Source organism: Nicotiana tabacum, chromosome 18 (genome assembly GCF_000715075.1).
Source record: "Nicotiana tabacum cultivar K326 chromosome 18, ASM71507v2, whole genome shotgun sequence".
NCBI lineage: Eukaryota > Viridiplantae > Streptophyta > Magnoliopsida > Solanales > Solanaceae > Nicotiana > Nicotiana tabacum.
In genome coordinates, this window is record NC_134097.1 from 69314327 (window position 1) to 69330095 (window position 15769).

Below are 15769 nucleotides of genomic sequence, written 5' to 3' on the forward strand. Positions count from 1 at the left end.
ATCGGCATATAGCCGATACCATTCTTTGTTGAATATCGATTCCCGGTCTGTGTCCCTCGGGGGCTTGGCTGCGAATCTGTTAGGATGAACTGCTCGAGGGGGCTTCCAACTGGTCGTCCTCGACCTTGATCTTTGATTGATAATGATTGTGCACATCTGACCATGTCACAGCTGGATATTCGATCAAGTTCTGCTTCAACTGTCGAGATGCGATCGAGCTCCTTTCATTCAGACCCTGCATAAAGGCTTGTACTGCCCAATCGTCGGAGACCGGTGGTAACTCCATTCTTTCCATCTGAAACCGGGACATGAACTCCCTTAGCATATCGTCGTTCCTTTACTTTATCTTGAAGACGTACGATTTTCTTGTGGCCACCTTTATGGCTCCGGTGTGTGCTTTTCTAAAGTTATCTACTAACATAGCAAACAAATCAATAGAGTTAGGAGCTAGGTTGTGATACCAAATTATGGCTCCCTTTGATAGTGTTTCCCCAAATTTTTTCAATAAAACTAATTCGATTTCATCGTCATTCAAATCATTTCATTTAATCCCATAAATGTATGAATTTATATGCTCGTTAGGGTCGGTTGTCCCATTATATTTGGGTATATCGGGCATGCAAAACTTCTTGGGAATGGGCATCAGAGCCGCACTCGGGGGGAAGGGTTTTTGTATGAACTTCTTGGCGTCTAGACCTTTCAAAACTGGAGGCACCCCCGGTATCTAGTCTACCAGGGAGTTATACGTTTCCACTTTCTTATCATTGTCTTCAATTTTCTTTTCTCCGGACTCGATCCTCTTAGTTAATTCCTCTAGCATTCTCATAATCGTGGGGTCAGTCCCCGAGCCGCTTTTATCGGGCCTTTATAAGGCTGGTTCAGCATGCCGAGTTCACTGGTTCGGATGTGTTTGTAGTTCTATTATGACTCTGAAGTTGAGCGATGGCGATTTGCTGAGCTTGCAGCATCTCGAATACCACTTGGAGGCTGACTCCCCTATCTCCCATTCCTTGTGTTCTTTGGTCACCAGATCGAGCTTTCCTGTATATATTTCCTTCGGGGTCCGCGCCTAGATCTGCATTCAAAGTGATGTGCGAACTAACATCAACGGGTACCATATTTGGCACTTTTCCTGGGTTTATCGGTGGTACACCGACTCTTGCATTGCTGTTTTCCCCAAGACCTTCGCTATCATGAACAGGTGTGTTCTGTGTGCTAGACATGTTTAAGCCTGAGAATCAAAGAATCTTGACAAGAAAAAGCGTAAAGATAACGTGTGTAACGAGAATCAGTACAGAAATAATCACTATTATCTTTAGCCCCACGGTGGGCGCCAAACTGTTTACCTCGAAAATACGAGTAATAATTAAACTTGATTAGTGGTTTTAAAGATATGTGATTTAGTTCAATACTAATTAATAATAAAAAAATATGAAGTAGAAATAAAAGTTAGAAGTAAATCAAACCAATGTTACTTAACAACAGTGACCTCGAGCTTAGCGACCTCGAGGTGGCTTAGGGCAGTAAGAACAATTAAATAGGAAAATTAAAGTAAGAACAATAGAGCTAAAGGACAATGCTGATGAACAGTAGGCGAAAAGGGACAAAGTATATTCTTTCTCAGTGATGATAAGATGATCTTACAAATGATTGGGGTCCCCTTTATATAATAGGGGAGTCCTAAATAAGGAATATTTCTATTTACAGTAAGGAATATTCTTGGTACATCTCTCTAACCGCCTAGTACGACATAGTGCAATCATATTCCGGGATTTGCGCCATGACTTTGGGGACGTGGCAAGAATCTAACTCGTTCTGGTACAAATCCACAACGGTACTATTTCGGGTTCAAAAACACTCGACCTCGGTATGCATTGTGCTTCGCCTTCGAACTCGGGTCTGGTCCCTCGAGCTCGAACTTGATCTTACCCGGACTCGGACTAAGGACGGGCCCTCGAGCCTATAAGTCGGAGGCATACAATTTTGACCGTATACACAAGCTTCGTACCCGTGATAACGTGTCAAGAAATATAATTTAAATTAATAATATAAACCAAAAAAATAGGCATTAGGAGAAGAGAAGAAGATAGAACTTTCTTATTTCTTTCTAGTGTTCAAGTGCATTACATATCATATCATGTCTCTATTTATATTATTACATAAAGGCATACAAAAAGATTGCCTTAAATATGACATTAACAATTGGAATTATGAGGGAAGATCATGGAAGTTACAGTCATAATAGTGATGAATAGTAGGAGGTTATTTACATGATGGATGAAAGTAGTGGAAGTAGTAGATATTCACATTAACTAATAATTTGCAATAAACACTTTTAATATATTCCAAGTGCTAGCCAGTCAAGAAATTCCATGTCTAGAAGATGAAAGTAGCAGAAATGAGGATGTTGAGATGGATGTGTGAGCATACCAGGAAGGATAAGATTAGAAATGAAGCTATTAGAGACAAGGTGAGAGTGACCCCTGTGGAAGACAATTGAGATGGTTTGGGCACGTGATGAAGAGAGACATAGACGCTCCAGTTAGGTGGTGTGAGAGGTTAACCATGTCGGGTCTGAGGAAGGGTAGAGGTAGGCTAAGAAGTATTGAGGAGAGATGATTAGGCAGGACATGACGTTGCTTCAGCTTACCGAGGACACAACTCTAGATAGGAAGATGTGGAGGTCGAGAATTAGAGTCGAACGTTGATAGGTAGTCGAGGGTGTCTTCTAGTCTTACCGGTAGTATTAGTAATACTATTATATTTTCTTATTCCTAGATCTTTTTATTACATGTTGTGTCATTCTTACAACATTATATTATTAATATTATTCTTGTACTTTTTATCTCTAGATATTTGTTTTTATGAATTGTGTCTTTGTTTTTTTTGTTGTTATTATGGCCAGTTGCTTCCTTGTCACTATTTCTTGAGCCGAGGGTCTATCGAAAACAACCTTTCTACACATTACTCTTCCGCATGTGGGATTAGATTGGGTTTGTAGTAGTTGTTGTTGTTTGCTTTTAATGTATTACAGATTAAGGACCCGTTTTGCCATAATTTTTTTTTACACTTTTTCAAATTTTTTTCTGGAAACAGTGTTTGACCTTGAAAGTTTCAAATTTTACTTAAAGTTGAATTTCGAAATTTTTCAAAAAGTTAAGGCCCCCGTTTGGCCATACATTTTGGCAACGTTTTTTTCAAATCTTTTTTGAAAATATTATTTGTTCATAGATTAATGATTTATTTTTAAAAAATTTCTGAAATTATTTTTCAAGTGCCCAAAATCTAGTTTAGGGTAGATTTTGGGTGAAACTTGTTCTCTCACTCACAAAACTTCAAATTTTTTTCAAATAAAATGCATGTCCAAACATAATTTCAACTTCCAAAAATTATTTTTTCAAGTTTCAACTAAATCTATGTCCAAACGTTAGCTAAAAAACTTCAAAAGGATGTTTTTTAAAATTTTCACTTCAAACCTCTTACAAAAATTGCAAAATAGCTCCAAATTGTATTCATGTCCAAGCACAACTCTAATTTTCAAATACTATTTTCACTTAATTTTTTCCCACTTATTTTCTGAAATTTCGCAATTTTATGTCCAAATGCCCACTAATACTATCTCCGCTCAAACCAAAGTGCATTCATTCAACCATGACCCCTCGAGACCGTGCAAGATAGGTAAGAAAAAATAAATGAATGTTCTTTTTAAAAAATGTCAAATCCTATAAAATCTCAAAACTTCAAAATATGTGAAAAATTCATTTCCAGATAGAACAAAATGTTTTCCGCAAATAAAAATTAAAAAAAAAAATTAGTCTTTTTCAAATGCATGAGTTTTACTGGGAATATTTGATACCTCACCATATGATGACGAAGGATGAGGGGCTCACAACATTTATTTGGGACAAATTTGTATTGAATATGTTCAAAAACTAATGAAAAAAGAGAAGCAAAAAGCAAAAATACAGCGGACAGTAATTCTGTGCAGGTTTCTTATTCTGTGCAGGTTTCTTCATAGTGGGACCCTAGTGTCCCCCTTTTACTTCAAAGAGAAAGAAAAAGAAAAACAGAGGGGGAGATCGGAACACCGACGAAACCCTAGCAACAGAAAATCTCCCCGGTCAGCGGGAGCAACTTATCGATCACTGCTTTCTTCGTTCCGCCCCCAAAAAGATGGTCAGTGCTAGTCAATTCTCTATTTATTGCGTTGATATTGTAAGTTTACTTATTTTCTCATTTGCTTTAACAGAACAAGCTAGGAATAGGGCGCCGGGACAAAGTTCAGCAGTTCATGACCATAACTGGGGCAAGGTGCCTTTCTTTTCTCCTCTCTCTAGGGCTCTCAGAATGCTAAGTATCCTGATTCGCTAACTTCTCTGTTCTAATTTCACGGCGGAACTCAACTCCGCTGCAGAACTTAAGCTTAATTTTATACGTTATACTTTCTTTCTTTTTTCTAATCAAGGAAGTTCATTCATATCCTCTTTGCCAAAAAAAAAAAGTGATAAGCAGAAACATGTGGCTCGTCTCTTTCTAGGTTTTACAACTCTATAGACTCCGTTGGAAACTGAGTTGCAGTGTTTTGTAGCACATCTGAACTAATGTAAGCCTGAAGGAGCATTTATTTTCCACCTTGCTTGTACTTTGCCTGACATGTTGAAGTATCACATAAATCCTGTTTGTTTCATTTCTGAAACTTTCTAAATAAGATGGTAACTCCAATAACTCTAAAGTCTTATAGCAATGGCATCATTTTTAACAAACATGCCAAACCTTTTTGATGAATCAATTTCCTTTGGTTCTCTTTCGTGCCTATAGCTAGAAAAGTTTCTTTTATTGTTTTAGCGTTCAAGACATGAGCTCGTAGACAAATATGACTCAGCTAGTTAGTCAAGACACGGCAAGAGCACACTAATTTTTTGATAAGTAAAGTAATTTTAAATATGAGAACCAGCATCAAGTCACTGCTGGTGGTGTGGAACAGTTACAACCATAAACAAGTCCTTGCTGACTGTGAAAAGAGCTGATATAATACAAGGGCACACTATTTGAAGTGTGTAAAGAAGTGTTTAAATTTTAGTTTGAACAATAATATATCTAAGAATTGAAGTTAAGTAAAATAAGAGTGTAAATCCATCACCAATTAACCATTCTTAGCACAAACAGAACATTTGGAGGGGTGAACAATGAGAATTTGGCCCCAAGAACTTGGGGAGATAATTAAGTTTAAATAACAAATTGCAAGAGGATTAACTTTAAGAAATAAATTTTGTTCAGTAGTTCTATACTGATATAATATTAGTGACTGCGTCAACATGCAAATACGGCATATAAATTTGGAACGCTAAAAAAGGTTTAGCATCATTTAATTGGTCAAAATAATACCAGATAAAGTTCCTTCATGTTATTCCTTTTTGTCCATGATGTTATAATTTATGAATTTCATCCTCCATGTTAGTTCATAGATCAGTGCAACCTCCAGTTAAAATTTTGAGATCGTGTTGAAAATCATACATAGTTTTTAAACTTTAAAGTTTAATGTGATCGATTTGTGTTGGGGTAATTTCACTTTCCTAATCCTGTCAATTCTACGTACCCTAAATTCTATAAGTGTTTATTCGTCATAGGTCGCTGCTCTTGTCACATGATTCCTTGGAAAACGCCGAAACGTTGAAGTCATTTATGCTTGAGCAGTTTATAATTTTTATTTTCCTCAAGTTCTGTGGATTAGGTTGTGATGTTTGAAGTACACAATGATAACTCTCTATTCATCATATTTGTATGCAGTGAAAAAGTTGCTCTTCAGGCTTTGAAGGCCAGTGATTGGAATCTTGAAGGAGCATTTGATATATTTTACAGCCAGTCACAAGTCAAGTCATCTGCTGATACAAGGCGGTTGGAGGAGCTTTACAATAGATACAAAGGCAAGCATTGCATCCTATGCTTTGTTAACTAGATACTAATTTTTTGGTTTTGCAATTTATTTTGTATGCTCTTTTGATAATACATCTTTATGTAGTCTTGATATGCTCTTTTAGGAGACAAAAAGATCTGAGCTATTCTGATTAACTTGAAAATTGGGCAATGGACATTTTTAGATGAGGCACTCTAAACAACCACTGTCTAATCACTTACCTTTAAGAAATATATGCCTATGTGCATATCAAAAAATGCAAAAAGATAGGCAAATAATATAAATGAAATGAATGTTCTCATGGCACTTTGTTGCGGAGGTTATTTTAGACTACATCTTTCAGTGAGAATCTAAGCTGGATTGACCATGTCATTTGTAAAATATTTTAGGTCTTCTTGGACCTCGTGGGTTTGCCATGACTTGGGTGCTTCCTATTTTCTTGACATTGGTTAGACTTGAAGCTAGAAAAGATTGATTAGTTACTTGCATGATGTTCAGTGATGCGATCGAGTTGCAGTAACAAGTTTACTGATCATTTTAAGTAATAAAAAATGAATAAGTTATTGTTCCGCAGAGTGTAATAACTAGCCAACATGGAAATCCTCCTATTAGTGTAGTTTAAGAGAATGAAAATTAAGAGTGTCGATAGTGTAATGATTAAGTGAAAACTAAACTACTCCTCCGGTTCACAATAAGTGACCAATTTGCCTTTTCATTTTGGTTCAAAATAAGTGTCTAGTTATGTAATCAAGAAAGAATTGAATTTGTTTTTACAAAATAACCCCTATGTAGATGTCCCTAAAAAGTTTTCTTACTCCTCACATTAAATGTTTAATTAGGGGTAGTTTAGTCATAGTAGGTATTTTTGTATAGAATTTAGTATTTTCTTAACGGGCGTGCTAAAAGCAAATTGGACACTTATTGTGAACCGGAGGGAGTAATAAGAAAGGAAAATCAAACAGTCACAGCAATAATATGGAAATATCTATGAGGATAGGCACTTTATTCACCCACACCCTTTGGCTATTGTATTATTCATTACATTTTTAGTATTTAACCAGTGTTTTTTAAAAACGAAAAGCACAACAAAAACCGACAAGGCCCTTGAGGCTTGAAGTGAAAGCAAGAAGTGAAATGCCTCCTTGAAGTAAAGCACACAATTACAGAAAATTAAAAATACTTAACATATGTGAATTTAGTACGATAATAATTAAATTGCAATTAGAATAACTGATATCAACATCCAATATACAACAATACCGATATTAATCCAATTCTGAGATTCAATAAATCGACTGCTTTTCATTTGGATCACTTTACAAGCCATTGCTTGAAGCGCACAGAAGTGCATGGATTCACGCATGTAGTGATAATTCCTCTCTTCACATTGTTTCATCGCTTTAAGCTCGAAGAGATGTCTTTTTAATACCACAGATATTAACCTTCATGAAATACAAGATTTCTGAATCACAATGTTTTCTCTCGGTTTAAGATTGCTTCTTTGGTGCCCCTAGGGGCTTCAGTCTACTGGTAAAAACGTAACCCATGATGTGTGGGTTCGTCATACGTCAGGAGTTTGGACCCTGTGGAAGACAAAAGCTTAGTATTTAAGTGGAGAAGGGTGGAGAGGTGGCCCGTTATTCATCAATTTCAACCCATGCGCTAGCTAGCCTCGGGGATTTCTTGGTTAGGAAACCGTTACTTCAATGGATATTCGTAAATTCGAGGTTCTTTTCTTTTGATACGTAAGATAGAATTTTTTTGATGTAAGCCAAGAACAAGAGAATGCTGGTAAAAAAGTACATCCAAAATATTGGGATCATTACAAGTTGTGTAGAGAGTTGAGAAAGTCAATCGTGTCTTTCCCCTATGTGGATTTTGTATATGTTCCCTAGTGAGGGAAAGCATCTTTTGCCTTATGACTACCAATCAAGTACCTATATTGACATTTATTTACTAAATAATTCTAAAAACAATTTTGGGAAAATGGGCGCGATTTGCTAGATGTAAAGCTGTATGACTGTAAACAGAAACTGCTTAGAGTTTGCTAATTTTACTGGAAATTTAAAGTAGCTTTCTTCACTATTTGCATCCAAAGGGATCTTTTACACATGAGACTATCGCAAAACATCTGGTTTGTGTTTCAACTTGGATTCTCTTACTAATTACATCACTTTTGTGGCGGACATTCTTTTCTTTTGCAGACCCGTACTCTGACATGATTTTGGCCGATGGTATTAGTCTCCTCTGCAATGACATTCAGGTGGGTTAGTATAGTTAGTTAATCTAACGAGTCAAGGGCCACTTGTTATATCGTTACAGTTTTCCTATTGTTATAGGTTTTCAATAAAAAAAAATTTAAGAATTTTGTGGTCTTAGCTGGTTGTATAATTTTTCCTTTTCAAACTCGTTTTTAAATTTCAAGCTGTATAACATAATGATGTGTAGGTATATTGCACTTTATAGCTTCTCTTACCCATTTTCTGTTAAGTTATTATTTCTGATTATGCTTGAGTAAATATTAACTCTTTTATTTCATTGTCAGGTTGATCCTCAGGATATAGTTATGGTATGTGCTATTCATTATAACCCTCTCAGCTACTTTTTTCTTTCTGTCTCTCTATTCCCTTTTAAGGACTCATTTTGGAGGGAGGATTTGGCTCAAAGGAGAGGTTTATCAATAGAACTAATGATAAGAAGTAATTGCATTGAAGAGTACTACCATTTATTTTACTTTTACAGTGGGCCATATGGCTTGTAAATTTTGAGCTTATATAATTGTAGTTCTTGACTTAATCAAACCCGATACTTGTTCCTGATTTCTGATGAATTCACGACCAAATGACAATGGTACCACAGTAAATTTGAAGCAACACAACCAATCAGGTTTGGTTCTTCTATAGCTTGCCACTTGTTTTATGTTTTTGAACTAAGATGGTGATCTTTCACTTAACGGATATGTTTTAAACTCTAGATCGGGTCGTACATCCTCCACAGAAATCGTGCTTAATAATAATAATAATAATAATAATAATAATAATAATAATAATAATAATAATAATAATAATAATAATAATAATAATAGCTTAAAAGTTTCAGCCTCCAACTGTTGGAATATTCTCAACTAACAGGATAGCCTTTCGGCTGATACCGGATTGCCATAAAAATTCTTAAACCATTGAGCGTTTATGTTACTCCACCTATTCTCGTTATCATCTTACTAAGAATCATCCCTTGAGTAGTTCTCTCGCCCATTCAAAAAATAATAAAAGCAGAAAACATCGGTTTTCTTTTTGCATCATTTAGTGTTAGTTTTGTATTTTCACTTTGGTTGTCAGATTGGTTTGCTTGTTATTGCCCCTTCCCTTTTTCATCCCTGAGCCGAGGGCCTACTGGAAACATACTCTCTGCCTTTGTAAAGGCAGGAGTAAGGTCTGCGTACACTCAACCCTCCCTAAACCCCACCTGTGGGACTACACTGGGTTTGTTGTTGTTGTTGTTGTTGTTGATGCCATCAATTGACCCAATTACTTCATCAGGTATTATTGTATTCACTCTTGATAGGAAGGTGTGGAGGTCGAGCATTAAGGTTGTAGGTTAAAGGGTAGTCGAGCGGTTTTCCTCTTTGTCCCGGTTTCCCTCTTTGTACCTACGAGTATGATAGTATTTTGTCTAGCACTGCTGCCTGATATTTTATTGACATTAAAAGAGCGAATACAATTACAGTTGGTTCTTTCATGGCACATGAAAGCTGCAACCATGTGTGAATTCTCCAAGCAAGAGTTTATTGGTGGATTACAATCTCTCGGGTAAGCCTAGGTTAAGACCTGTGAACTTCTATAGTATAATCTCTTTTACTCTGTCTACTACGAATTTTAGATGTTTGATCTAATGACGCTGTCTCCTGAATGGCAGAATAGATTCGTTGGAAAAGCTCAGAGAAAAATTGCCATTTATGCGTTCCGAGATGAGAGACGAACGTATGTGATGACATGGAACTCTCCTTGTGTTGTCAAAGAAGTTTTTGCCTTGTTTTAATAATTTTCTATATCAACTCTAAATCTAGTTTACAAGCTCTTTGAACATTTGATTTGATTTGATTAAATCAGATGAAAAGTTCCTGACTTTAAATTTCTTATTTACTTTATTCAGATAAGTTCCGAGAGATTTACAACTTTGCTTTCAGCTGGGCAAAGGAGAAGGTTTGTCTTACTGATCCCTCGCCAATTTTCCTCGATAATTCAAAGGCCGTTTGAGTTTTTACTTGTTCAAATTGATTAATGTGAAATAAGAATTATTATTTCCTTATGCTTGGGAGGCTTCCGCTTCCCTTTTTTCCCTCCGCCTTTTGTGCATTCATTTCATTTATTTAGTTAAATACCAGTGATTGATAGTGATGTCTAAGAAACAGCAACAAGTCACTTTTTTGATGAGCTTTTGAAAGTATTTCCTTTTCTTTTTCCCGTTAAACCAAGATCCAACCTGAGTTTCTCAATTTTTTTTAATTATTATATTTTTTTTCAAAATTCCCTCCCAATTTAGGAGGATCTATAGCGTTTCCACCCTTCCCCTCCGGTGTGATTCGAACCCAGAACCTAACAGTCGTGGGTGGAGATGCTTTACCACCTGAGCAAGACTAGCTTGTCGAGTTTCTCAATTGTCTGCCACATTACTCTAGGTATTTAGGTGATAGCATCAAGCCTCTATACTACGTCTAATAAATGAATGGTCGTATTTCAAAAGCTACTTAGAGGTCTTAGCTTGTACCAATCATCTTTAGGTATGAAGATGATTGCTTTTCTTTGAAGAAAGTAACAGGTTAGGTATGATTGCTTTAAACATCTTGACGCGGATTCAGAAGCACAAGAGAATCTAAAATGAACTAAACCACTTTTTCTAGGGCTGTCACAATTCTCCAATGAATTTGAATTCCAAAGGAAATTATCATCAACCACACATGGCTTTAACTGTGTATTTTCTTTTTCCTTTTCGTGAGAAAAGACCCAAAATAAGATTTCCTTCTTTGGGAATTGCCTTGGCAGTTTTATATGTTATCACTGTACGCTATGTCACTGCACACTTGAACAAGATAAAGCAAGGGATAAAATTTTGATTTTGGTCAATGTTAAAGCATATGTCTTACTAGTAAACCAAGAAAAAGTATAAAGGTGTGCTTACTCAACTAACATTCGCTTAAGTTCTTGGATGGAAAACTCAAAACAATTGGCAGAATTCAGAAGACAACTACTGATAGTTCTCTTTTTATTTCATCTGAAGCTAGTAATTGGAGCCCTGGATGGATTATCCGTAAATTCTTTTTTCCAGTGTTTTTTTTGGCTGGAGAAGTTGGATAGATATCCAAGATTCCAAGTTCAGCAAATGTTGTGCCATACCTGTCGTCATTTTAACACCTTCTGTTTTTGCATTGTGAAGATGTTTATTGTACTTGACATATTTCAATTTTGGGTGATGTGATATGAAATGAGGTATATGTTGGCAGATGATATTTGTAGGTTTAATGTATGAGGATTAGTGCTGCCTGTCTATGAATTTTGCTCTTTATTTCAATGATGGTAAAGGGGAAAAGTGAAAACAAATATTGGGCAGTCAGAGATGTTTACAAGAAATGCTCATTTTTGCAGTCCTTTGCGTAAAGAAAGAAATTGTATGAAATTCCATCCTGAAACAACTCTGTAACAGATAGCTGAGATGATCAAAACTGCAAAGGGAAAACTCCTAAATCAATTAGCGGCAGCTGTTTATGTTTTCTGCTCTTCTTTGCTTTGTATTAGTTCTGCATACTGCATCCTTAAACATGAAGCTCTCAGTATTTAGTCTAATGTCTAAATTATTAAATTGTGGTTTCGGGAGGATTAGTTCTGAATTTTCTCCAGTTTGCCTTTGTAATCTTTGTTTGTTATTGAAAAGGGTGTAGGAGTACTAATGTCATTTTCAGGCAAGAACCTCAACATAATTTTTTAATAATGGTAAGGTATTAGTCATGAAACAAAAGCACTAAGAAAGTGCTACACAGGTTTTTCAAGCTGTGCAGGAGGCTAAGAATGGCTAGTAAGGGATTTACATCATTTACAATAGACTGCCTGCGCCAAAAAGATACCAAAAACATATTTACATTTACCAGTATATATGAGTAATTTCTCTCTTCCAAGCTTCCCTTACTGCATCAGAGACACTGACGTCCTCTTCTTAAATTTCAGGGCCAGAAATCTTTGGCCTTGGACACGGCTATTGGGATGTGGCAATTGCTATTTGCTGAAAAGCAGTGGCCGTTGGTTGATCATTGGTGTCAGTTTCTACAGGTAATTGGAAGGCCAAAAAAGTGCTGGATTTTGTATCTGTTTTCTCTGTTCGCTGGTTTCTGTTTGCTTCACGTACATATCTCAATATGATTTCTCTCTTTCTCTGCCATTGTGTCTGCTTCTGTATCTACCTTTGGTATTTTTATACCATAAACTTAACCAATCTGCTCTTAGAAGTGATATCTGCTTAAAGAGGATGCTATAACTCACCTCTAACCCCTACTTTGATCTGCCACTTAATTCAGGCACGGCATAACAAGGCTATTTCACGGGATACTTGGGCTCAGCTACTGGAATTTGCAAGGGTAAGTTACTCATCTACTTTAAAGTATTAGCTTTTGAACTCACCCAGCGTACATTCCTTACTCACCTCCCCACATTCCATCTCTCTCCACTGTTTTTATGTTAAAGTTTTACATCAGTATAAAAATACCTAAAGTTGACATATGTGACTATCAATACAGTCTGTGGACCCTGCATTATCAAATTATGATGCTGAAGGAGCTTGGCCTTATCTTATAGATGAATTCGTTGAGTACTTGACTGAAAATGGTATTGTGCAAAAAGGTCAAATGAGTGATTGGAGCCAGAAATGCTGATGGTTTGCTGCAGTTGCTGCCTGTGCTGTGTAAGAGTATTGTTTGGTGTTTGAACTGTTTCTAGTTTTCAAGAACAAGTTCATGTACAAAATACGTGAGGGAAAGGACTCCTCTTAAGTGCAAAGTAACTGTTGACTTGATTTGGATTTCTTGGACAAATTAAAGACTTGTATATGGGAGCCAATTTTTTTTAGCCCCAGGAGAAGCAAAATATTGGGGAGCCGATGATATTTCCCAACACTTGTCTAACAATGTAAGAATCTTGAGCTAACTTCCATAGTGTATCATTTGTCTCTTGTAGTTCATCCAAAAAAGAAAGAAACAAAAGGGAAAAGAGTTACTAGAGGAACCCGTATCACTGAGTTCTCTCCAGTGTTAGTTCAGCTAACCAAGTTGAATTAGTCTCTGGTGCCCTATGGCTAAACCGATGCTCAATTTAGAATCTTGGCGTACCTACGGGCCTGTAAAACCATTGTTTCATGCACGCATGTAGTAGTTTCAACTAACAACTACTCAATGGTGGTCATGTTGAGATTTAAATGTAGTAATTCTTTTGCTTCGGAATAATGTTGTCAAAACCTAGAAATTATAGAAAGCAAAATAAAAGAAGTTTTAGGAGTATTCATTAGTGCATTACCCAAGGACAACATTGAACTTGAAGTCCATGGAGAGTATGCGGTTCTTTCGCACGTACGCTGGGGTAAATTTGCAGAAGCAAACAACGGTTATTGTTACACTTTTTTTTTGGGGGGGGGGGGGGGGGGTTGTAAAGGTTTACCATTGTGGTGACAGCTTAGACTATTGACCTCACTTGTATATTACTAGCCAAGAGGTAAATACATGTATGGTCGGGGCTACAAATCTGTGTACCCTATCCCCAAACAACTATACATCAAAAAGTTCCTTTCTAGTTCTAATTCTGAAAAAGGTCAGTTGCTCCCTTTCTGTCTTCATAATAGCTTTCGTGAAGAAAGAAGAAGTTCAGTGTCTCTTTACTCCCTAGTTAGCTTCCCTAACAGTGAGAGAAGCAAGAGTTTCCTTCATTCTTTAGCTCCACAATCTGCCCGACTACGTGAACAGGTGTGACTGAAACTATGTTTATTGCATTTATAAGTACATGGGAGTCTGCCTCCACCCAAAAATCTCCATAACCGAGATCCAAAACTAACTGCTATTAGGATTACCCTAACTACGTCCATGTTACTTGAGCAGATTCCAAATTATTCACTATGGGTGTATTTAGTATGAAGGAAAATATTTTTTGAAAAACGTTTTTCAATTTTTTCATGTTTGGTTAGGTTAAATATTTTTAAAAATATTTTTTCCATGAACACATTTTCCTCTAATTTCAGAAAAACCTTCTCTAGAAAGGGAGGAAAAATATTTGCCGAAACTCTCCAACTGATGATTCCAACCCTCCCACCCACTCCTGCACTCCCCTCACCCGCCCTGGCACTCCTGCCCCGCCTGCCCCTACACAGCCCCAAACCCCCCGCCTACCGACCTTCCACCCCCAACCTTCCATAGAAAATAAGTAAGAAAATCGCTTATTTTATAGAATTTTTTTTTTGAAAACATTTTCCTTTTACAACTGCTGGACCTAGATTATTCTTGTTGCGTCCATCTATGGTCAGTTTGGAGTGGCCATCAGGTGGCTTGAGCCAATTAGCGGGGATGATCATGAGTCTAGGTTTAATTCGTTCCACCTTAGTGGAGCAGTGAATTGTACACAGTAGTGTGAGTATCACATACTGAATCTGCTGTGGCAATCTTTGTGTAGAGGTCTTCTCTCCACCATATTTAAGGACATATCCCTCCTCCAAATTTCCCTACAGATAATACTTAGGAAGACATTGTAAAATAAATGCATGTACCTCATTCGTTGGCTTGGTTAGCCACAACTTCATAAGATTGTCTCAATCCAGGTGTTGTCCCAATTCCATAAGTACCATCAAAGAAAGACCAGGCTGCACCGACACCCTCATTGTCAAGGAATAAGTAGCTCAATGGTCTCGGAAGTTGGGATCCTACAACTTGAACAAATAGGAACATAATGTCCAAATCTGCTTATTATGTCATTGAACGGCTATTTTTGTAAAGATCCCGAAAGTAAATTCACCTAGCTATGCTACAAAGTTGTAAAAATAGCACGGTATAGCCAGTTTTCGGACTGGTCATTCAAAAATAGCCAACGTTTACGAAGTCAATGAAAAATAGCCACTATTTTGCTGCAACAGAGACCGGTCCAGCATAATATACTGGAGTTCGGTGCACCTGTGTATGAACTCCAGCATATTATGCTGGACCGGTATACTTTGCTGACTCCAGTATATTATACTGGACAATTATACTTGCTGGAACTCAAGTATATTATGCTGGAGTTCTAGTGTACTTATGCTGAAACTCCATCATATTATGCTGGAGTTCCAGTATACTTATCTTGGAACTCCAGTATAATATGTTGGAGTTCAAACATACTTATGCTGGAACTCCAGTATATTACTGGCGTATTTTCTGGGTTTTGAACAGTATTTTCGCTCAGATTTATCTTTACATGAAAAGTGGCTAAATTTCGATTACTTTTGAAACTGGGCTATTTTTGAATGACCAGTTGTAAATCTGACTATTTTTGAATTTCTCCCAATATTTAGAGTTGTCAATATGGGCTGGCCCAGTCCAGCCTAGCCCAGTCCACGCGTGCTTTGGCATTTGATGGACTAGGCTGGGCTGACCCACTGTTTCGATGGCCTTTAAATGGTTAGCCCAACCCTATGTGGGTCACGAGCCCCACGGGCAACACTATTTTTTACAATGATTATTTATATTTTTTAAAATTTAAGTTTTAACCTAAAATGCATATATATATATATATATATATATATATATATATATAACACAAAAGAGGAGGAGAATCTCAAAACAATCTACTCAAAAAT

General features: G+C 36.8%; 1 protein-coding gene across 1 annotated transcript; it reads left to right on the forward strand.

The window, feature by feature from the left end:
* Positions 1 to 4068: 4068 nt before the first annotated feature.
* Positions 4069 to 13104, forward strand: LOC107787528 (DCN1-like protein 1). Its single transcript, NM_001325438.1, has 11 exons — positions 4069 to 4176; positions 4250 to 4311; positions 5788 to 5924; positions 8119 to 8177; positions 8460 to 8483; positions 9641 to 9723; positions 9830 to 9894; positions 10067 to 10116; positions 12133 to 12234; positions 12480 to 12539; positions 12699 to 13104. Exons 1-11 carry the CDS (start codon positions 4174 to 4176, stop codon positions 12831 to 12833), a joined length of 780 nt encoding a protein of 259 aa, NP_001312367.1. The 5' UTR covers positions 4069 to 4173; the 3' UTR covers positions 12834 to 13104.
* The last annotated feature ends 2665 nt before the right edge of the window (positions 13105 to 15769 follow it).